At 43.0% G+C, this 24,522-nt stretch overlaps 1 protein-coding gene, 1 long non-coding RNA gene and 2 other non-coding genes across 5 annotated transcripts in view; 3 read left to right on the plus strand and 1 right to left on the minus strand.

Annotated features, from left to right (window-relative positions):
• Positions 1-42: 42 nt before the first annotated feature.
• Positions 43-186, plus strand: LOC141567020 (small Cajal body-specific RNA 17). Its single transcript, XR_012489420.2, has one exon.
• A 78-nt stretch (positions 187-264) lies between these two features.
• LOC141567015 (small Cajal body-specific RNA 18) lies at positions 265-345 on the plus strand. Its single transcript, XR_012489415.2, has one exon.
• A 1,116-nt stretch (positions 346-1,461) lies between these two features.
• LOC148758425 (uncharacterized) lies at positions 1,462-19,763 on the plus strand. The gene is made up of 3 exons (XR_016021172.1): positions 1,462-1,596; positions 19,409-19,527; positions 19,639-19,763. It is a non-coding gene; the product is annotated as an uncharacterized LOC148758425 (long non-coding RNA).
• MYO5B (myosin VB) overlaps positions 8,983-24,522 on the minus strand; it is a 316,516-nt gene continuing 300,976 nt past the window's right edge. For both annotated transcript variants that reach the window (XM_019721483.3, XM_019721491.3), the window contains 7 exons: positions 21,418-21,569; positions 19,875-19,964; positions 18,613-18,763; positions 16,913-17,198; positions 16,134-16,308; positions 14,707-14,787; positions 8,983-9,340 (listed from right to left, as the gene is read on the minus strand). In XM_019721483.3, the coding sequence (XP_019577042.3) occupies positions 9,188-9,340; positions 14,707-14,787; positions 16,134-16,308; positions 16,913-17,198; positions 18,613-18,763; positions 19,875-19,964; positions 21,418-21,569 (1,088 nt within the window). In that variant the 3' untranslated portion in view covers positions 8,983-9,187. The remainder of the gene's footprint in view (positions 9,341-14,706; positions 14,788-16,133; positions 16,309-16,912; positions 17,199-18,612; positions 18,764-19,874; positions 19,965-21,417; positions 21,570-24,522) is intronic.

Genomic DNA, 24,522 nt, shown 5'->3' on the forward strand with positions numbered 1-24,522 from the left:
GTTGGCGTGCGAGGGGTATAGTGGGGGTCGCAGGGCAGGGGTGCCCCGGGTCCCTGATGCAGCCCCCGGATGAGCCCGCGGTATTTTCCTTATATGATCGGGCCCCATGGCTGGCGGCGCCGCTTGCCTGGAGCCTGAGAGGATTATGACAACGTGTCAGGCGAAGTGGGGCCGGGGGACCCGGGGCGGGGAGATGAGGGGTAACGGGTTAGGCTGGAGATGAGAGAGGTTTAGGGAGGTCTGTGCCGCCGTAACTGTGAGCCCTGGTCGATGATGACGTGACCACTGCGCAATCTGAGTCCTGGGAACCAGGTGATGGAGTGTGCTGAGGACGGACTGAGACCGGGCGAGCCGGAGGCGACCGCAGCACCGAGCAATGCGGTAGATCCGCGGCGCCCGGGCTCGGGCGGGCCTGGATGCCCCGGGCTTGCTTCGAGCGGGTGGGAAAGGGGGCGCGAGGCACTGAGGTTTTCTGTGAGCCGACGGGGAGGGCCCGCCCTAGAACCCTGCTTTTCAAACGCCTTGGTGGCCCTCACGTTGTTTTTTAATTCCAATTTTATTTTAATATGATAACTTTAGAACATACAGAAAAGTGGAAAGGCTTTTACAGGGAACACCCATAGATCCACCACCTATATTCTACAATTGTTAACATTTTGCCATATTTGTTACATCTGTCCATCTGTTCTTCCATAAAACCACTTTTTTTTTTAAAAATGCAGACCTTAGTACAATGCATTAGAGGTCAATATTTATTTACAGTTCTTTTGAAGGCAAAATTCCTATGCACTCAAATGTACAAATCTCAAATTGGATGAGTTTCATAAATGTATACGCTCTAGTAACTCAAACCTGATCACTATTAGCTATCAAAGTAGAATTAGAACATGTCCATTATTACAGAAAATTCCTTCATATCTCTTCCCACCTTCCACCTCCCAGGCAACCATTGTTTTCTCACCATCTATTGTAATTTGACCCTCTGGTTTATTCCTTTTTTTTTTCTTTCTGTTCCTGGACTTTGGCAGTCGTCAATTCAATCCATAAATTCTGAGGGTTACTAAACTTGAAGAAAATACTTATGCTCCTTTTTCACAAGTATATATGGTCGATGGAATTTGCACTTTGAGTAGATCAAAGCTTACCACATACTTGATGATGATCTTTTTTTTCACCTACATCTTCTGGATGATGAACAGGGAGGGGTAAAATATACCCAGGCGATATAATAATTATTACATAAAATAGAGTAACATACAATTCTCCTACATCAGACAAATCCGAATTGTGATTCTGCAGCCCCGTGAGATAAGTGGGGTTTGTCCGTTTTCATTTTATAAATGAGGACACTTAGGTCCAGAGAAACCAAAAAACTTCCTAGGCTTCAAATCTAAAGAATTGCTGAATTAGAATTTTGAGCCCTCAATTCTCAGAAGCCTAAGGCCCATGTTGTGTCCAAGGCTTATGGGAGGTGGAATATAGGAGTGGGGGTAGAAAAAGATGTATCACTGCTAGATGTATGTTATAGAAAACAGGAAGGGAGGTGACTGTTACGTGAATCCTTGGAGGAAGAAATAAAGTGAGAAGAAACCCTTGGTAAGAATGACTTTCGATACTTGCCAGTATATGGCGGCTTAGTTTTAGAAGGTTTATTTGCTTTTTTTGGGGGGTAGGGGGTCTGGGGGTGTGAGATAAAGTGTGGTTTCAGATGGACGAGTGAAGCAAAGTGTCACTACTAGATTCTTTGCCTTTCTCAACCTGAGTTCCTATGGAAAATGCTTTTGAGTGACTTTTCTCAATTCTCCTGAAGATGGTACAGAGCTAGTTCCATTTCGAGATGCATAGGAGTTATTTCATTACATACCATGTTTCCCCCAAAATAAGACTGGGTCTTATATTAAGTTTTGCTGCAAAAGACGCATTAGGGCTTATGTTCAGGGGACGTTATCCTGAAAAATTATGCTAAGGCTTATTTTCTGGTTAGGCCTTATATTCGGGGAAACACGGTGTCACGGGTGCCTTAGGGCGTTAGAACTTGACTTGTGTTGGAAAACTAGTGACTCAGTTCCAGTATTTCCTTTGCCATTGTAGTTGCTGTTGGGAAAGGCCTCTTTTTTCTTTAGGGCTAATTATCATTTGGGATGATTTGGGCTGCAAGTAACAGAAGATTTGACTTAGAATGGCTTAAACAGTAATGTTTTTATTGTTTCACATAGCAAGAAGTCTGTAGGTAGGTGGTCCAAGATTTGTTCAGCAGCAGCCTTGCCATCAGACACCCGGGCTTTTGGTGGCTACAGCTGTAGACGTGTCCTCACAAAGCCACATGCACATAGAGGAAGGTACATATTTTCTCACATGTTTCTCTTACTGTATTTTTTCCCTTACCGATAACTTTTGATAGTAATTTGGTTAAAATGCACCCCCCAAAAGGAGAATTGGGACAACTTGGGGAACTTTAAGATAAATTACATGAGATAGTAGTATGGACATTACTTTTCCTGATAGTTAATTATATTGTAGTTACATTGGATATTGTCTCTTGTTCTTAGGAGATACATGCTGAAATGTTTAGAGGTGAAGAGTCGTGATGTCTGCAACTAATTCTCAAGTGACTCAGAAAAGAAATACATACAAATACACTGGCAGAGAAAGAGGGAAAGCAAATACGGCAAAATAGGACCAATTAGGGAATCTAAAAGAAGAGCATGTTGTTGCTTCTTGTTCTATTTTTACAACGTTTCTATAGATTTTTAACTTTTCAAAGTAAAAATTGGGAGGAAAAGTGTAAGCTACAAAATTACCTGAAATAAATTACTTTCTAAAATATTTAGTCCTTTTCATGTTTAACCATGTATAACCAGGTGTAATATATTGTACACCACTAGATATGTATCAAAATTGGTTATTTTGTAAATTTTTTGGTCTAGACATGGACTCTCATGTGAGATGTAAAGTTGTCATTCTCCTCTTAGACATTTAGCTTCGAATACTTTTAGAAATGTTTTATCCTTTCTGTGTTTTTTTTTTTTTTTTTTTTTTTTTTTGGCAGGGGAACAGGAGTAGCATTAGTGTACAACTGGAAATCAGTGACTCCATTGTAAATTTGCACATTCTAGTATTAAGATTTCATTAGGATATCAGAAATATCCAGCCTCAGCCTTATCTTCCACTTTTTCTGGGTAATTTTCCTATGCTTAAACTTCCTATAATTCTCAAAATTGATGGTAGCTTGAGCAGCAATGGCTTTAAAAGTTTCAGTAATGGAAACTGGGGACAACTAGTGAAGTTGATAGGAGCTAGGACAGTATTTTTTAAATTGAGTACATGAATTTGAATGAATGAGACACGTGAGCTTACAATATTGTGTAGTTTCGAAAGTTATGTATGTGCTGTTACTCTAACCACTTTGGTGATAACTTCAATTTTTTGTTAATTAAAAGGCAAGTATTGGGTGTTGTTTTGGCCTTATGACAAATTCTTACTCTTCAGAAAGTTCAACTTGCCAAATATTTCATCAGAAATGAAATGGAAACAGAAGGTGATACAAACACTGATTTGCCAAACTTCCTCGTTTTAAATTTGCGCTAAGTCTTGGTGTGTTCCCAGTAGTCTTAAGACTTTGTCACAAACTTAGATGAAGGATACGTATTTGCGGTTTTTTCCTCTGCCTGTTTGAAAGTTATTAGTGGTTCCTAATGCTGAGTGTTTAAGGGCACTATCTCTACAGATGTTTTATTCTATACATTTGGGTAGGCTGGTTACGTGAATTTGAAAAAAGATTTCCAGGAGGTTTTCGTGTGTGCTCCTCTAGGGAATAAACAGTTTACCCATGTTTCTATATAGATGTTCAGTTTCTAGACTCTCTATTCTGTTCCATTGGTCAATTTTTCTATTTTTGTCCTAATTCCACCCATCTTAAGTTTTAGATACCTGTTAGGGAAAGTTTTCCTTTCTCTTCTGTCATGCAGGGTGTCATGTGGGGTCTCTGGTCCCGCTCCCCACATAAGTATACAGGACATGGTGAGGCCAAAAAGGAACACCCACGGAGCCATAGGTAGGGGAGTCACACCACTATATTCTCGAGGGAGGCTGGGTTGGAGACACAGGAAACAGGAGCCACACGATCCGTAATCTGCTTCTCTGCCAACCAACCAACCCCTGCTAACTGCAATCCGCCTCTCTGCAATCCGCAATCCACACTCTGCGCTTGCTAGCGTAGCCGCGGCAGTTATATATCAGTGGCTAATGGCAAACCGGTAGCAGCTGATGGCCAACTAGTTACAGCTGATGAGCTGATGACCATCTACTACCCGAGCCAGCACCTTTCCATGTGAGGCCGAGAGCCTGGAAACTGCTCTCTGGGACTCTGTCCCCACATCTTCTTAAGGAGGGTCTTCCTTATCCTTGGGCGTTTGCTCTTTCATATAAATTTTAGAATTAGCCTGTCAATTTTCACCAAAAAACTACGGTGAGATTTTGATTTTTAACCTATAGGTCAACTTGGGGACCATTGAGATTTCTGTGGTATGGAGTCTTCTTATCCATGAAATATTTCTACAATTTTAAAAATGTCATCATTAATGTTTTCACTTATATTTTATAAATTCTTCACAGATCTTGTAAATATTTTCCCACTGGTTTTTAATGCCATCTCTATCATATGCAAAATTATATATATGACTGGGTCTTTTCTTACACCCAAACTGCCTTGTTTAAATTCTGTTGCTCTAAAGGAATTGCTCAATAAATACTGTTACTTCTACAGGGAAAGTTCCCCGCATCCCAACTTTTGCAGGTTGTAGTTCTCCATCTCCTGGTTTAAATGATCATGATGCATGTTTGAATATAGGCCGCAGAATAATGTTTCTCAAGAAAGCATTAAAAAAAATAACTTTTTTAGCCAATGTGTTGATGCAGTTTTTTTTTTTGTTTGTTTGTTTTTAAGATTTTATTGGGGAAGGGGAACAGGACTTTATCGGGGAACAGTGTGTACTTCCAGGCCTTTTTTCCAAGTCAAGTTGTTGTTCAGCTTCAAGTTGTTGTTCTTTCAGTCTTAGTTGTGGAGGGCACAGCTCAGCTCCAGGTCCAGTTGCCATTGCTAGTTGGCAGGGGGCGCAGCCCACCATCCCTTGCCGGAGTCGAACTGGCAACCTATGGTTGAGAGGACACGCTCCAACCAACTGAGCCATCTGGGAGCTCAGTGGCAGCTCAGCTCAAGGTGCCGTGTTCAATCTTAGTTGCAGGGGGTGGAGCCCACCATCCCTTGTGGGACTCGAGGAGTTGAACTGGCAACCTTGTGGTTGAGAGCCCACTGGCCCATGTGGGAATCGAACCGGCAGCCTTTGGAGTTAGGAGCATGGAGCTCTAACGGCCTGAGCCACCGGGCTGGCCCTTGATGCACAGTTTTAAATTTCACTTAGATTTGTCACACCACTTTATTTGTTCCAAAGTGTTTATTTCCACAAATTTTTATCCAGAGCTGAATATTAGTGACCAGTACAAGCATTTTTCTATAAACAAAGGTGTGGTTTACAGATTTGTTCAAAATGGAAAAATATTTTTATCAGTATTTCTTCTACAATGTTAGATTCACCCCTGAATATGATGTGAGCCCCTTTAGAGAAGCAGTGCATCTAAACATCAGTTGGTGGCAAAATGTTACATCCAAATCTGGATTATTCTGATACAACATCACTTTAGAAAGTAGCTTAAATTCATTTCTGATTGATCCCCTTTATTAGAATTTTTTTTTTTTTCTTTTAGGAAAAACCATCTTTAGTATTTAATGACCTTTATTATAAGAGAAAAAAACAGTCTTATGTTTTATCATCATTGGCATCAACCTCTAATTTCATAATTATCCCAATTTTCTAGTTATGGCACCAATGTGTATAAAAGGTGAATTATGGCTATTTGGCTCATGCAGCAAATTAATTTGAGAAACTGACTGCAGAGAAATATTCTATGAGGAAAAACTACAGGGTCCTGCCCCATGCTGTCCATTTCTGTAACTATTTAGTCATATAGGCATTATACAAGGGTTTCGATTTAGGATACCCTTGCTGCCTTAGAATTAGTTCAAATGTGGGAAAACAATTTACTACTTGCCAAAGAAATGGATTCTAATTTTTTACTATAATCTTAATGCATTAAGGTTCTAAGGAAATATTTGATGAGTTGATGGTAGCAACTGTTACTTTTTAAGTTTTCCAAGTTCCTAGTTTTATCTTGTTTTTTTTCTTTTCTTTTTTTTTTTTTTTTTTTTTACAAAAGTCTTAAAATTTAGTATAGGAAACTCCTGTTAACATGCTCCATGGAGTGTGTGGGGGGGGGGGCGGGGGGGGGCGGGGAAGTCTGTTTTCCTTTGGGTCTAAACTGCTTGCCAGTTACCATAAATCTAACTGCAGGTATGGTGGCACAGGGAAAATGCATGTAGGTAATATGCTTGTCAGCTTCAGCAACAATTATTAATATGTACATAACACACATTACTATAGATAAACAGGTAGGTCCCATATAATACTTAAAACAAATTCTTTATAAATATTTGATTCTTAAGGAATCTTTAAAATGTTTATAATATTTCAAAAGACAAATCCAAACTCCACCATGATGTTATATCAAGCATTAAAATTCTTCCCACAGCAACACCTATTTCAGAGAAATAAGTGGTAAGTCAGTTATCTCAGTAACTTCTAAAGGCACATAGTGAGAAAGTGTCAACTAAATTATAAATATTAAAAAATAAAGATAGATATCTAGTGCAGAGTTCAAACCTTTATGTTGAATTAAGTTAAAATTAAAAATCATTATTGATTGCACGAAATTGGAAAGTCTGAGTTCAACTGACTTTAAAAAAATGCAAAGAATATAAATACTAACAAAAGATTATTCAAGTTTCCCTAAAGATGCTTCTTGCAGCCTCCAAGTGTTAAATAGGGTAGACCTAAACATTAAGTAACCAATTACTATATTTCTTTTGTTAGTGGTCTATAAAAGACTGTGTTTTAAAGTATATATAAATTAAATACAGCTCCAGTGAAATACCTTTCTGTTTTGGAAGACGAGAACTAAGTGTGCCATTTCTTAGGCTTAGTAAAGACTATTCATAAGGTTCCTCCTGCATTGATCCTTATTGCCAAGCTTTTATTCAGTGAGTCCTTGGCATCTAGTGATTAACCAGTGACAGCAGAGAGGTAGTGACCCAAAGAGATGGAGAGAATGAGGGTATGAGACAGTATGTAAGGACAGCCATTGCATTTATGGAATCACTGCTTCTCAAACTCCGTAACACTCTTAACAAGGCATTTTGGGTTATTGTGAAGATTAAGATCAGTCCTTACACGAGAGGCTGTTTTAAACTACAGTGCAGTAAAAAGCAAATTATACTTACTAAACAACTTTAAAAAGAGGTAGCCACAGACCCAATTGGTTTAGACTGGCCTTCCAAACAAAGTCAGTGTGTGGGTTGAAGGGGGTGTGTAATGGATGGCAGAGTGTATAACTGGGAAAGAAGGCACAGCTCTACATAGACATCCGAGAGAAGCCAGGATGTTTAATGTGGAGGTAGAAGGGATAACGCCACTGACATTGATTTGGACATGGTGGTCCGCAATATTCGCCCTGATGCTGTCTTGTTCTGCCCGGTGGGCAAGGAGAATGAATGCAGAAGCTGGGCTGTAAGGGCGCAGTACACAAGATTATGTAGAGCTTGGGTGTGTTCTGTTTCTAAGAGCCTTTTAAATTAATTGTGGCTGAGTCAAAGAAGGTGGTGTGTATGTGTGGCAGGCTCTTCTACATGCAATTCACGGAGAAATCGTATCGGAATATAGAGGCTGTATGATTTGCAAACACCATCTGTTCTTGTCATGGAAACAGTACACTGTTACCTACCAGAAGTATGGGGAAAATAGTAAAACATGGTGTAAAGAATATGTAAGGTTTTCTAATCAAATGTCTGCTTTCGCAGAGACAAAAAAAATTTGTGAAAGCAGACATATAAAATCTGTTGTAATAGTATCACTGAATACTCATTTAATCTTTATTCAAAGCAGAGATATTTACGGTTTGTATGTGGTAAATTTGAAAAATGTTGAAAAGAACCTGAAAAGGGATCGTTGACATAGCTATTCTCTTTAAAAAGAACAGAGAAAACCCAAAAATCTTTTGGAAAACAACAATATTCCCTGAACTGCTTTTTTAGAAAGGTGTTTCAAAGAATCTGACTCTCACGACGAACTTTTTCCCTTACTATCTTGGTTATCTGGAATTACTAGTGTATTTATATGATGTTCTTATTGGAGATTTAATCGCCTTAAGGGATTAAAAAGGCTTTCATACTGACTGGTTTGGTTTTTAATCTGTAAATAAAACAAGAGTTGTTATTCTTTTCTAACTTTTACGTAGATTTTTGTGAAACTTTCATTGCCTCAGTATGTGCATGGACTAGCATTGGAAACATCTTTCCATCTTATTTACATTTTTAGTTTGGGACAACAGCCTTTTTAGCATATCTTCCATAAACCCAAGACTGCAGAGCAGGGTTTGACCACATTAGGGACTGAGTCTAATTTTGCTTCAGAAACCAATACTCAAAATGTTTGGGCTGGAGGTCCATTACACCACTGTCTCTGCATTACCAGGCATTGAAAAAGACCTTTGGGAAACATCTCAGAAGGCCCAGGCCTGTATTTTTGTTCTCAAAACATTTCCCCACAAACTCATCCACACCTATGGATTGTCAACCTGGGGAAATGTCACTCACTATGACAGTGTCATGGTTGTGTTAGTACCATTATTTGTTAAAGGTCCTTTGAAGACAATTTATGTGACTTACATATTTTTAATATTATTTTACTTTGGACATCCTCCAGATAAAAAACTAGGCAGTTTCCATTTTATGTACTGGCACTTTTTATAGGGCCATGGGGACTGCAGATTACGATGTGTATTTGTTTATACTGAAATCATACTTAAAAAATCTTCCATATTTCATGTGTTTTTATTCTGAGCAGTAAGGTTCAAAAAATAATGACAGATGTGTCTTATTCTGTATAGTTCAGCACAGGCTCGCAATCTCTGATTTGATCAACTTTTACAGATTGAACATATCCTTAAAATTACTTTACTGTACGTACTTCCTTCTTGCTCTCACTTGTAATTGAGCCAAAGCTGGAAATGTGCTTTTTCAAACTTCACTGAGAAACTCCAGATTGAGACACGCTGGGATGTGGATTGAGTCCATAGTCAGAGAAGATGGATTAAATGGGAACAAAACAGGAAACATGTGCTTGTAGTCTAACAGCAGTTGCTGAGGGTCATTCCGGTCTTGTAGTTGTGCCTGTGGGGAAGGATAAGACCAGGTGAAATACTTAACTACACCTGTAGCCAGTTTAGGTAACTTCACAAAAGTGAATTGGCACATATCATGGAAATAGTTGTTATTAGGCAGAATTTCAGGAGAATATGGTCTCCCTGTCCTTGAGGTATTTAGCAGGGAGATAAACCCTGGTTCAGGCTTGTTGGAGATTAGATGATTTTAGCTTCATTCCTATTTCTACCATTCTTTTTAAAATTTTCCATCTAAGGGAGAATTAAAAAAATACATTTCAGGTGCAAATCGTGTGGAGAGGTTAAGGCCATGGGCACTGAAGGCAGATGGCCTGAGCTCTAATCCTGGCATCACCCTGGGCAAGTTCCTGAACCTTTCTATGCCAGAATGGGGAGAGTGATATTACACAAAGTGACAGAGTAGGAACCTCTAGGGGTCAGTCCCTCCACTGAAGCAACCACTGAGCTGGAAAAAGCAATTGGGATCAACTGTCTTGGAATTCTGGAACCTGATTGGACACTTAAAACCAACCAACCAGGAGAATGCTTGATGAAGGGAGAGGCTGTTTATCTTTGCTAAGAGAGCAGTGTGCATGAATCAGCTACCATTCTCCAGCCCACTGAAGCTGTAGGAATAGCAACCCACACTCCTGGAGTACCTGGCTTGTGCCAGAGCAGGCAATGGGACCTTGTCCTCTAAAAATTTAGGGTTGTGCACTTTGGTTGGTCTGGCAGTTCCCTGAAGGGCTGGCATGATGCCTGCCTTGGTTTTGGCTCTCCTGGGATACAGTGGCTTCCTCTAATGGCATTAATTGGAAGATTTAAAGGGACAGAGCCCCTCCCTTTTCCCCTCTATTTGGAGCCAGGCATTTTAGGAAAAATTTAACTGAAATGAAAATTTTGAGTTCATTAAAGGGGCTGAACAGCAGACTTGAGCAGGCAGAAGAAATGATCAGTAAACTTGCAGATAAGGCAACTGAAATTCTCCAGTTTGAGCAGATAGAAAAAAAATAAAATAAAAATGAATAGAACCCGAGAAACCTGTATAAAGCATACCAATATACACCAAAGGCATCCCAGAAGAAAAAAGGGGCAGCAAAATATCTGAAGAAATAAAGGCCCCAAATTTCCCAAATCTGATGGAATATATATATATATATATATATATATATATATATATATATATATATCCCAGAAGCTCAACAAATTCCAAGCAGAATAAACTCAAAAAGATTGACACTGAGACACAGAATAGTCAAATTATTAAAACCCAGTGACAAAGAGGGAATGGTGAAAACAGTAAGTGACCACGCTTCACATATAAGGTCTCCTCAGTAAGATTAAGAACCCACTTCTCATCAGAAACCATGGAGGCCAGAAGATGGGATGACATATTTAAAGTCCTGAAAGAAAAAAATTGTCAACCAAGAATTCTACATCTGGCAAAACTATCCTTCAAGAATGGAAAACTTAAATCATTTCCAGATACGCAAAAAAGAGGGAGCTAGTTACCAGTAGACCTGCCCTACAAGAGATACTAAAGAAAGCTTTTTAGGCTGAAATAAAATGACATTAGACAGCAACTCAAAGCCATAAGAAGAAATAAAGAACAATGGTAAAGCTAACTACATTGGTAAATGTAAAAGCAGCATTATATTTTTGGTAACTCCTTGTTTTTCCTATATGATTTATACAAATGCAGGAAACAATAATTATAAATATTAATGGGCATACATGTTTAACAGATGTGACCTGTGAAAATAATAATATAAAGGCAGAGCGATGGGGATATATAGCAGCAGAATATTTGTATACTATTGAAACTAAGTTGGTATTATTTACACTAGATTGTTATAAGTTTAAGATGTCAATTGTGATCACCAAGGTAACCACAAAGAAAATAATAAATATACAAAAAAGGAAAGTAGGGCATCAAAATGATACACTACAAAAAATACACATACAAAAGGCAGTAATGGAAGAATTGAACATGAAACATGTAAGACATACAGAAAACAAGTAGCTAGGTATCAGAAGTAAATCTTTATCAGTAATTATTTTAAATATCAATTTGAATGCAATTAAAAGGCAGAGTGGCAGAATGGATTTAAAAAACATGATCCATCTATATGTTACCCACAAGAGACACAAAGATTGAAAGTAAAAGATATTTGAAATAACCAAAAAAGAGCTCGAATGGCTGTATTACTGTCATACAAAATGTTGTAAGTAAAAAAACTTACAAGAGAAAAAGGTTCAATCTACCCAGAAGATATAACAATTATAAATATAAATGCACCTAGCAACAGAGCCCAAATATATGAAGGAAAATTGACAACTGAAGGGAGAAACAGTTCTTTAATAACAGTTGGACACTTCAATACTCTATACACTTTCAATAATGTATAGAACAACCAGGTGGAAGATCAATAACAGAGGTCATGAGCACTATAAACCAATTAGACCTAAAAAACATATATATGACTATATTGGAGTTATCCTTACAATGCAAGGGTGGTTTGACATACACAAATATAATAACATCCTCTTGTACGTATATACTTCATGCATTGCTGATGGGAATGTAAAGTGATGTAGCTGCTAGGGAAAACAGTTGAGGGGTTCCTCAAACACTTAAACATAGAATTACAGTAGTCCCCTCCACCCCACGTTTTGTTTTCATGGTTTCAGTCTGTGGTCAACCATGTTCCAAAAATTAAATTTCTAAGTGTCAATTTAAAAACACCCATGTGTTTTGCATCTTGAAAGACGGGCTAACATTTTAAAGTAATTTTAACAGTTTGAAAAAGTAGTTTGAAATAATAGGAAAAGTTTAAAAGAGGCAAGGACATTTAGGGATGAATAAGCAACCAGCTTTTGTAACTTATCAGACGATGGCTCCAATGTAACACTGGCAGAATGGTCTCTCTAGGATCATTGATAGCTCTCTCTGAGTTTTGCTGCATTTATTTCAAACCTCACACAGCATATGAAACTGTACATAAAATGTGAAATGGCAGGAGTCTCTTAAATTTTTTTAATAGGACTTTTAAAAATTTTTTTATTTCTGTACATCACTCAGCTGTATCAGTAAGGTCTATTTAAAGGGCTTAAAGAAACTGTAAAGGATTTAGAAGGAGGGTGTAACAATAGGCCAAAAAAGAAAAGTTAATACCTATATTATTACAATTCAGCAGCAAAAGTTGTGTATACATTTAATCACTTAAACTTCACAAGGTAGTTATTTCACAGGAATCCTCTAGGGAACCCTTTGGGGAGTTTAACAATCCCCTCAAGTTTACATTTTTAAGGGACAGCACACTGTGCCCATACTGCCCAAGCAAGTGGTTTGCTTTGATGAACAACTTGTGTTTATCCTACACAAGACATATTCAAGTATAATAGGAGGGCATGGATTGTCCACTGTTGCCTCTGAGCACTGTCTAGGGAGCAATGGAACATAAAACTATAGCTGGCAAAAAAACAAAACCAAAAAAAAAATTTTTGATAGACTTGCCAGATACTGAAATTGACTGTTGAGGAAGACTCAGAATCTGACTGTATACGAGGTCTGACAATTAAGTTCGCGAACTCATTGCAATGATGTTGCTAACCTTTTTTGATATCAGGGATTATTCATTATGAATTTGTACTAACCGGACAAACAGTTAACCAAGTTTACTATTTGGAAGTGCTGAAAAGGCTGCGTGAAAAAGTTGGACGACCTGAACTTTTCGCCAACAATTCATGGCTCTTGCATCGTGACAATGCACCAGCTCACACGGCACTGTCTGTGAGGGAGTTTTTAGCCAGGAAACAAATAACTGTATTGGAACATCCTCCCTGATCTGGCCCCCAATGACTTCTTTCTTTACCCGAAGATAAAGGAAATATTGAAAGGAAGACATTTTGATGACATTCAGGACATCAAGGGTAATACAATGACAGCTCTGATGGCCATTCCAGAAAGAGTTCCAAAATTGCTTTAAAGAGTTGACTAGGTGCTGGCATCAGTGCATAACTTCCCAAGGGGAGTACTTTGAAGGTGACCGTAGTGATATTCAGCAATGAGGTATGTAGCACTTTTTCTAGGATGAGTTTGCGAACTTAATTTTCAGACCTCATATATCTTCAGAGAATATCTGACGAACCTCCATTACCTTTCTCCTGTGTACTTAATTAAAACCCCAAGTCTAATCTGGCACATTTTTTGACCTTTGGCCTAAATTCTCTTGGAAACAGTGCCTGTGTCAACTTACCGTACAAATGGTTACACTAAGAACAAATAAGACTTTCGAAACTTGTACTTTGGTTTGCGTAAATTATGTTCTCCATAAAAATCAGTAGTGGATCAGGTATCTCAGTGATTTCTTTTCTGTCATCAAACTTTCCTTCCCTTTTAACAGTGGACTGTACATGTGTCCTAATAACTGGATCTGTTCAATCACGCACCCTGCCTTTTAAGGTATCCGTGCTGGTGACACTCTGCCTGCTTTTCTGGATCTTTAATAGCGCATTGCATTTTCCCCACTGTCCTTAACAAACTTTGATCTGACTTGGCATCCCTCCCTTGACCTTTAGCCTCTATTCTCTACTTACACAATGCTAAAATCAATTTATATTTTCCCCCCTTTCCTGCCTCCTGCTCTGATCACTTCCCCATTTTTTATCCTTGTCTCATGCTGCCATCAATACACTGGCTGAAGAGGTTGTTTAAAAGTGAGACAATATTAGTGTTCCCCACCTCAAAGTGTTCCCCACATACAATTGAGAAATGTTCACTGTTTTTTAAAGTAATCTTGATATGATTTATTCAGATGCTATCAGCTACAAATATACAAAGGTTAGGCACTCAGCCAAAATCACCTACGGCTCAGCTTTAGGAAGCTCATCTTTAATTAAAAACGGCATAATCTTAAGACAGGTTTATATAATCATAGCCTAATGTTTTCTTTCAAGCATAATTCCAAAAGGCAAATATTATAAGTCTTATAGAAAAGATTTAAGAGCTCAAGTTGCTTTCTTAACACAGTATTTCTAGTTCCATTTGTGAGTAGGGTACATATTCTGCTTACTTTGTTAATTCCATTTGGTGCTATATATATAGTTCAGTAACATGCTAGTGGCAAATGAAATAGGACTTAGGTTGTACCTCAAATCTGAGAGGCAAAGGTTACAAAAGTTCAGTCTTCTGCATATATGTAATTAAGTTATTCATGAGCGATATGGTTCACATTTACCTAAAGAATGTAAGATCTTTCATCATATAATGTAACCAATATTTTATTAATACAGAGAAGGGTAAAAATCTAAACTTTCAATTGCCTTTATTAGTTTTAGACTAGGACTTTATAAAATTAATATTTCAAAACTCACCTGGATCGTTCGTATAAAGCCCACTGTTACCCGTTCTTCAAATTCATTCAGGGGTGTATAAAGGTTTAAAATTTTGACAATCTGTTGGGATAACAAAAGTTTAGCACAGAGCTAAATGAAAATAAACAAACTTTTGAATTTTAAAGCATATATGACATTGGCATAAGAGTCTAGCCCTCTTTAGAAAGGACTCACAAATTAGAGCTGGACTGACGTTTAGGCACCTACAATTAGTAAACTAGTGTTACTAAGCTTTGCCTGGTAGATCTGAGCCCTCTATCACCACATTCCTGTCTCCTACATCCCCACTCTGCCCCTCCTCTATGCTCCATGGCTTATAAAGGAATTAGGATTGCAGTAAACTGTTGCATGAAATCCTCAGATAACAAAGGTTTTGTTTAACCACACCTCCCTATGTCCCCCCCCACCCCAATAACTTATAAAGGAACAGACTTTTTTCTTATTTGAATGGAGGATAATCTTTGTCTGCCTATCAGTTATTTTGTGGATAGCCTGCTCAAATACAAACCAATGCCAGTTGCATTCTAGAAGTAAACTTAGTATATTTAAAAGGGAGGAAAAAAAGTTTGAAAAATTTCAGTGCATTTATAGAAGGAAGCAGTGTCCTTAAGAGTTTGGTATTTCATCTTTTAGTAGTTAGTGGAAGAGGTAAGGAAATTATTTATTTCGTAATACTGAGTTTGGATTGTGGTGTTCTTTAGGTGCTGGACAGTGATTTAACTTGGAAAGTTTGATTTCCTTGTGCTGGTCTCGTTTTGTGAGACCACCTTGTGGTGGCCCATTTCTAAAATAGCCACACTCATGATGGAAGTCTGTGTGTGGACAGGACTTATCTTTCCTACAGTTGAAATATCTCTGCAACCAGGTCCTAGTATAAATACAATTTTTGGAGGGAAAGGAAAGGAACACTTAAATGCCTTTAGGTTCTTAATGATTTAAAACAATGTAAATGGATTCTAAGTGAAAACATGATCATAATAAAATTATAATTGTAAAGAAAGCAATTTATTTAATGCCAAAGGTCCTGATGCTGCCAATTTCTGAAAAAAAATAAATTTCTAGATGAGAAACATTCCAGAATTCATTGTGTTTAAAAAAAGTTTGTACTTAAGCATGATGTGTTGTGGGTTCAGCTATTTATGTGCCTTATCTCAGTGAGCAAGAGGAAGCAGAAAGTTACTGGGAAACAGTGGCATCTCGTTTCACAGACCAAAGTAGTCTTTGATTCATCTAGGAACATTCCATCAGTTGCAACTTCAGAATTGTATCATTAAGGGGTATAGAAAGGCTGGAAGTGCAACACTTAAAAAACAAAACAAAAAACAACCCACTGGCAAGAACTGATTTGAAATGGAAGCTGGGCTTGCTCTGAGTCGCCTGAGTGATGGCGTGTGCAGTGACAGTACCTGCTGGGTGCTGAGGGAGGTGCACAGGGAGCAGATGGCCTCAGCGTCCTCGGGGCTTTTCTTCTTTAGCTGCAAGAGCTGGGCTGCTTGGATCAGAGGTTCCATGGTTTGAACTGCTCCACTCTGGTGCAGGTTTTTTCCCCGAAGCCATTCCTCAAGCTGGCTTATGTTGTACCTTAGACAGAGGGAAAAGTGAGTTGCGTGGAGCCAGTCCTTCTGCTTTGCGGGGATGAGGACACCTGTTGTGTTTATTTTGCAGCCTCACTGCCACCACTGTTATTCTCCTCACCTTAATTATCTCACATGGGCTAACGCTTGAAAAGTGCCTGGCACTCAGTAACTGTTTGACTAGTTGGGTGCTTAGAAGCACAAGATGAAGTAACTACAGGTGGGCATAAGTTAATGGGGGAAAGAAGGCATTCAATATATTTAATTAAAACAACTAATATTTAACGTTCACAAACATACTTATACTTCTGTGTGAGCCTTCCAGGCTCTTAACTCGGATTTCCTTTCTCTGTCCTATCGCATTGTATTTATAATCTGTAACTTAGAGTCTACAAATCTCGCGAAGCTTTGAACTAATTTGTTTACCAGCACACCAGCTCAGTGTTTGATGAGTTTCACCAACAAATACAAAGGGGATGGATGCGTTGCCCACTCACGGTGACAAGGACCGTCCCGTTAGATCTGGACGGCAGTTTCGGAGACGGGTCGCGCTCCAGCTCCGGCTGGCGTGTGCAGGCCCGCCAGCCCGGTGGTTGGGCCACCTGTCCTACCTGAGCTGCATGCCCGTGCTCCAGGAGCAGACGTCCTTCCGCAGGAGCAGGTTGTTGAGAGTCACCGCAGTGATCATGTAGAAGAGCTGTTTGAACACCTGCAGGATGATCTCGGGGTCCAGGCCCTGGTCGCACATGACTGTGTGAAAGGAATTCATCTGGCGGATGACGGCTTCCAGGCAGTACGCGTTCTCGCCGTCCACCATGCTGGAGGAGCGCTTCCGGTAGCCTGTTGGCTTCACACCAGATAGACCCTGAATGCTCTCGTTTTCCAACATGGCTGAAACTGGAAGAAAAGCATGGTGAGCAAAGCTTGCGTGTTGCCCAGAGATCTGTGTTTGGACCATTCAGGTCACGTAACACTCAGGGATTTGGCAATGACGCCAGCCAGAGGTTACAGTGTTCACATGCCCACAACTCACCGGCACTCAGCATCGAACTGCTAGAGTGTGGAAATAAGGTAGCTGTGATTCATTTTGTCACTTCAGTGTATTGGTGATGGCACAAAGAGAACGGCATGTACCAACTCAGTCTGTACTGGCTTCCGTGCTGAGAACTGAGCAACTGGGGTGTGGTCCTGGCCCGGCCACTGACCCGGGCCTACACCCTGAGATCGTCCTGCAGATAGCAAACAGCTCTCCTGCACGAGCCACTGACTGTGTTAATATTAGGTTAGCTGCTCTGTCCTCCTTATTGCATGGCATTTGACCACGTGCGCGGACCTTATGTTCAATATTTATTTTAATCTGCCAACGGTCTGTTTACTGATGAGGAAATTGAAGCTTGAAGCATAAGGAGGTATGAGGTCCCACTTCTAGGAAGTGGCAGGGCCAGGATTCAAACCCAGGCCTGTCTGACTCCAGAACTGGTGCTATTACCTATCACATTCAGCATCATGAAGTATCCCAGTTCTCCCTGTGTCTGATGAGAATAAACTGGTGCCTCATAAGGAGATTTTCAGAGAGGAAGGATTTGGAATGAACCTTATACAAGGAATATATTTCTGGATAGCATGAAGGATTCTGTCCTGTTTGGAATTCACTTAGAACCTACCTACTTATGTTGTAAGAACCTGGGGAAAGCATTACATGTAAGTCCAGGGGACCATTTCCTCCACAGCCTGGATGGAGCAGTGAGTGTCACTTTTCTTTTACCTTAAAAAAATCACTGCTCTTATTTTTCAGTTCTGGATTTATGTTAAATGCCCAAGTGTCCTGCTTTGGACATAGTGAGTGTTCAATAAATATTTATTACATGAGTGCTTACTATTGTTTTCTTTCACATGAACACACTTAATACTTTCCTTTTCTAATGAATAAAGCATAGATATGGGCAAAAGGATTATATTTTTTCACTGTATGTGGATTTATAACTTTTGAATTTATATTTATTACCTATGGAAATTTGTTTTGGGAAAAATAATACAATACACTACAGTAAAAGAAATAAAGAAAAATGATCTATATTCTCACTGCCCAAGCATTATGCATTTTGATGGGATGGTGTTGAAAATTTTATAGTCTTCTTGGGCACAGAGCACACACGTCCTCAGTTGCCTTCACTGGTGGTGGTGGTGGTGCTGGTCCAGGCTTTCTGGAGGCCAGGCCCAACATACCCGGTTCCCTCAAGGTCAGCAGGGCTCACCACATCTCCCTTCAGACCCCATGATGAGTACTGCAGAGCTCCTGCTGCCAGCTTACCTATCATAGGCTGCAACACCCCCTCGGCGATTTTAATGAGCTGCTGGTAGATCTGAATGGAGAGGTCACTCAGCACCTGGCGGTATTCAGTGAGGTCAAAGTTCTTCAGGCAGTGCTCGTTCTGCTTGGCGGTGTTCTGAGTCATGAAGCCCTGCAGAGGGAGAGGCAAGCCTGGCTCAGCGGGCCTTCTGGGCCTCCAGTCACTTTGGCCGTATCCTATTTGTGGGGCCCTACCAGGCTCTCTGTATTTATATGCTATTTTACAAGACCCATGGGGATGGCATGTACTTGCTTATCCCAGGGAGAAGAGTCTGTCAAACCTGGTTCTGGCACAAAAGATGGACTATAGATAAGCTTTACAATTGTTGTGCCATGTTGAGTTATGCAATGTCTTAACCCTGGGGAGGGTGGAGAGTGAGATAATGTGAAAGGAAGGGGAGAAAGGAAAGGCAAGGAGACCTACAGGGACCTGGGGGCGGGCAGTGCCTGGGACAAGTTGGGGCTCTTACTGGAGAAACTAGAGTGAAAATGTGTCATATGTTACTAGGCCACTGGTCTGAATGCAGAGCATGGGAAAAGTTCTTTCAGGGACCAGTGATGGGACTGGTAAGTTCTAGGTAAAGCTGGGCCCTAAAGGTCCAGCGTAACCATGAAATAATGGTGTCAGTTGGGTCTCAGGCCAAGGAATCAAATTTGGTTAGAAGCACGAAGCTGGGCCGCAGCGTCAGTTTGTATGAATGTAGTTGATTCCGTTGTGCCTCTTTTCTTGTGACCTTCTTTGTGTTCTTTAAAATAGGTAAATTGGTTGGCTCAGGAGACCGTCTGACACACTCGACGAGCGGGCCTCCTCCCGGCAGTCACTGAAATGGGGCGCTTCTAGGGCTGCTTCACAAGGGTCTCCCTGGAGAGTCCCAGGTGCTCTCAGAAACGAGTGGGTTGTGCAAACTCATTTCCTAATTGTACTTCTTTGATCCAGGGTGCCTTCCGGGCGCCCTCGGGATCAGCGAGACCTCATTTTGCATCCAGCCACCAGGTATAAGGCATGCCCACAGCCTGACGTCCCAGAGGGTGCGCCGTGGACCTCACACGCTCCTCTCAGAGGAGAACCATGTTTGGACACAGCAGGGTGCCCAAGTCTGAGGTGTTGTGAAGTGGAACACATACTGCTGGGCCCAAGGAAACGAGGGCTGAACGCTGGAGGACTTGGGACACTTTAATACTTTAAATGTACTGGAGGGAACTGGGCTTATCCTAAAACTCACCTCATCCCCACTGTACTGCTTCAAACAATGAAGGAGGCGGCAGGTATTGGACAGCCAGAACGTGGTCATCTCAAAGTCGTCATTGTGCTTCTGGGAAAAGACAGGACACCCCTCATGAGTAGCGGTTCCCATCTAGTTTAATGCTCATCTGGTCCCTCTCTTTCCGTGTATCCCACTCTTACCCAGCATGCCCCAAGCACACCTGATGACAGGCAGGCATGTGCCAGTCACAGAGATGAGCCCCATTGCCAAGAGGCTGCATGACTGTTCCTCCACTACTGGGGATGCACACGGACCCCTCTTCCCTCTTCTGGGTCCCCTGATCAGTGGTGCACATGTGTGTACACACGAAGGGCAGGCTGCCTCTATGCCTGAAGAAAACAAAGCCAGATGCCACAGCTGAGGCTTGACACCAGCAGCCCTGGGCTCTACTCTGACTCCTGGGCTAGTGGTCCTGGAAGGTGCTGAACGCTCAGTGACCCAACAGGGGAGATGAGGGGAGCATGCCAGTGACATATTCTGTTATCCCATCGACTCACCTAGACTGGCACAGGCCCCCAGCTGAGCTCGTGAAAGAGGGCAAGGCAGGAGACACAAATCTGAGTTGCCCGCGTGCACAGGTAAGTTTAGAGCCAGGAGTGGATGAAAGCGCCTATGGAGCCCATGGCAGATAAGGGGGTGCAGCTGCTCGTACAAAGCTGGCATGAAGCTAGAAGTTGAAGGCTGGCTGTGGCACGCTCAGAGAAGGGAAAGGGGGGTAGTAGGCAACATGCCCAGTGGACCTCAGGGCCTCAGTGCTTTCGAGGGTGGCGTGCATCGTGAAGTGGCAGTGTGTGTCAGAACTGAAGACGACGGTCTCAGAGCAATACCACCTGGGCTTGGGCCTGCTTGGGAGGCCTTGCTTGGAGGCATCACAAAATCTGACCTTCCCCCTCCTGGCCCCCTACGTGGCCAGGCCTCACCTCCCTGCAGGCCAGCCTCGTATTTCAGTGGCTGCCAGTATATCTGGGACGAGCTTGTGCCTTTAGTGGTGTTCCTGAGCGACGCCAGCACCCTGTCCCGGCTCAGGCTGCCTCCCCTTGGGCGTCAGTGAATGGCAGCACCCCTGCCTGTGCCACCACCCTGGGCAGCAGGCACCTGGCCTCTGGAAAAGGGCTGGGTGAGGGCCTGTGTTTGGGTTGGTTCCCTGAGTGTCACTTCAGGGCAGGGCCAGCCCACGCTCTCCTGACACAGGACGTCTTCCTGACAGCTCTGGTGCAGGCTTCCGAAAGCACTGGGGTTCCCTGGAGGCTCAGCACGCAGCAGCTGGAGGGCTACCCTGGATTTCTGGCCTTCCTGCCATTTCGGAGGCTGAGCACACTTCTCTGGGACCTGCTCGGCATCCCAGTCACAGGCGAGCTGCGGCTCCTGCACTTCTGCCACTTACCGTCAGGGTTGGAGACTGTGCAGAACTTGCTACCGCCACCCCCGGCCAGAAGCAACGGCGACGTGTGGGCTTTGCTCAGTCCACCGCAAACCACGCCCGTCAGTGGGGACCACTCACCTTGAGGACTTTCTTAATGCCGTTGATGGTGGAGGTCAGCAAGGAGTGTACCCTGAGGTCGTCGTTGACGTAATCTGCGTGCCTGATGCACATGTAGAGGATATAGGCGGGGAGACTGGGCACAGAGCCTGCCAGCGTCTGGGGCTTCAGCTCTAACAGCAACAAACAGCAAGGATTACACTCACAGCGGATGCTGGGGCTCTCAGGACCCCAGTCTGAAATCCAAATGTTTTCAGTGTTTTCCTACAGCTCGTCTAAAAATGGCCTCTCATGGGGGCGGGGGAGGAATAGGGGAAAAGCTGCCCTGGCTCCACAAACTCCTCTGACCTAGTCCCAGAAGAACTTGGCAAGTCGCACCTTCCCAAAGACAGAGCCAGCGTGCGGGGGTTGGGAAGGCTGCAGCAACCTCTAGCCCATTTGGGCATCTGCCCAGACATTCTCGAAGCCAATAGATCAAGAGGTGGCCCATGGCCACAGCCAGCTTCTCCCCTCCCCAGGGCCCCCACGTGACATGGGTCTCACCAGCCTCTCTTGGCCAGTGCTAACCTGGCTACAGTCAGGGTCAGGTACTACACCAGCCTCCTCCATCCCGATTCTCTCTTCTACATCCTCCCGCTGCCAGGTGTGCGCTGGCAGGTCTGGGAGGGACCTGTGCCTCTCCCCATGAACTTCAGACTCCTCAGCCTCCTGGTCCTTTCCTGCCAAAGCCCTGGAGACCGGGGAAAAGCTGTCACATTGCTCTCCATTCCAGAGTGAGCCAGGGGAGTCGCCAAACCAGGCTGAGAGTGATGCGTGGGGTAAGAGCCCAGAAGAGGGGGAAAAGCCCAGTGCTAAGATGCCAGGTATGAACAGGAGGGCACAAGGCCCCAGGTGTGCTCACTGTGGCCCCAGCTGTATCCCCAGCCCTCACCCTTCACTCTCACTACCTCCATCTCCCAACCTCCGCCCAGCGCCCCAGGCCTGGAATGGCAACGAGGGGCGGCCACCTCACCTCCACCCACAGGTGGGCCAGCGGGAGGGAAAGCGGCAACATTCTCCAACCTTCTGCCAGGGCTATTCTGGGATGGGGCTGGGGGTATGCTGACAGCATCTCCATTTGGTACTTGAGTTACACTGTCCCCACAAATACATCCAACCCTTGAGGTTAAATGCTAACTACAAACCATAATACTCTGGGTACATGGTTAACATTTGGGTGTCTTGTAGGCTCAACACATGACTGTAGATTGGCCCTTGGCTCTAATTAGAATGCCAGTAACATTTATCCAGAAAAACGTGTTTTAAGGTCCAGGCTTCCCACTTACAGCTTCTTGCTTCAAGCCTGACCCATGTGCAGATTGCGAATGTCGTCTCCTGACTAGGAATGTCCTATCGGAGAGCATGCGACTCGAGTCGGTTTCCTGTCGCTTGCTCTGCCTGCCCCTCTGAGCATCCTGGGGACAGGGGCCTTGTACTTCTCTGTCCTCCCTCCTCGGCAGCCAGCAAGTGCTGGGGACCTAAGAGTCACTACAGTTCTGGCATTCGTTTGGATGGGCCCTTTTGGAGGGAGGGTGACTGTGCACTGTGCTCAGACAGCTGAGTGGGAGATGACCTGCTAAGGGACCCCCTGAGCAACGACAGTGGGAAGGAGCCACCCATCTTCAGGTGCAAGTAGTCTCCATTATTGGGATTTTTTACTCTGATGCTGTGAACTTTGAGTTTCATGCACCAGAGATGAAAGGTTCATTCTTAGCAGCATTTGAACAAGGTCTTGCAGCCTCTTTAAGAAATCTTGAGATGAATTTACACCACATTTCATTGTTGGGTGATTGTAGGAGAAATTATCCTTTACAAAAAGAGCAAAATAACTCTGCTAAAAATATGAAAAATACCCAAGGCCAAGAGCTGAACAAAATCAGCGCTAGGCCAATGCCACGCTCGTCCTTCCTATAGCCTTCAGCCCTTGGCCCACTGTTCAGCAGAGTGAAACCTCAAAATCCTTAAATTTCTCTTAAATGATGTTGTCACGCGGGATGGCATGCAGGGTCTGTAGTCCCGCTCCCCACATAAGAACGCAGGACATGGTGAGGCCAAAAAGGAACACCCACGGAGCCATAGGTAGGGGAGTCATACCACTATAGTCTCGCTGGCGGCTGGGTTGGAGACACAGGAAGCAGGAGCCACACGATCCGCAACCCGCCGTCCACTTGTCTCTGCCAACCAACCTCACTTGCTAACTGCAACCCGCCTCTCTGCAATCCACAATCCACACTCCACCACGCCACACCTTGCTAGCGTAGCCACGGCAGTTATAGTAGTGATGAATGGCTAACCGGTAACAGCCGATGGCCAACTAGTCACAGCTGATGACCATCTACTACCTGAGCCAGCACCTTTCTATGTGAGGCTGAGAGCCTGGAAACTGCACCCTGGGGCTCTGTCCCCACAGATGTTTACCTCTTGAGCTTCAAATGCCCTTGCCAAGCTACTGCTTCGAATTCCTCACTTTTGAGAAAGGTTCTGTGGCCTTCACATGACACTGTCACCTGTGTTGTATTTCATGTGTGGTGGTGGGAGGGGGGTCAGTATTCTCATCCCCATTTTACAGATGGGAGAAATAAGGCACCACAGAGAATGGAGCTAATGGCTCAGGGCCCAGAGGACTAGACCACCAAAAAGCTCTCATGTTTTTCATCCATGCCTCTCTCCTGTAAGACTCTCCCTCTTGGCTCTGCAGTGGCTGCAGGCACGCAGGTAGGGGGAAGATGGGTATGTTGAAGCCACACGGGGAATGGCACCAGATGGGCGGGAACCTGTACAATTGACAAACCAGGCCGAGGGCAAGGAGAGCAGCTCCCAAGGGCGCTGCATGCCTGCCCCAGAGGCAGCCCCCACACGAACCACAGCATCACCCAGGAACTCATTAGAAATGCAGCAGTGTGAGGGGATTGTGTGAGGGGGAGCGTGAGAGTGGGTAGGGTGTGTGTGCGTGGGGGGGCAGATGGAGGACAGAGTGGGGAATGAGGAGCTGGGTGTGGGGGTGTCTGCAGTGGTGGATGGGCAAGTGGAGGGCACAGGGTTAGGTGGGAGGAGGGGGTTACGAGATGGGTTATGTTGGGTTGGCAA

The sequence above is a fragment of the Rhinolophus sinicus genome, chromosome 4 (assembly GCF_057876585.1).
Source record: "Rhinolophus sinicus isolate RSI-liver-muscle chromosome 4, RSI-T2T, whole genome shotgun sequence".
Taxonomy (NCBI): domain Eukaryota; kingdom Metazoa; phylum Chordata; class Mammalia; order Chiroptera; family Rhinolophidae; genus Rhinolophus; species Rhinolophus sinicus.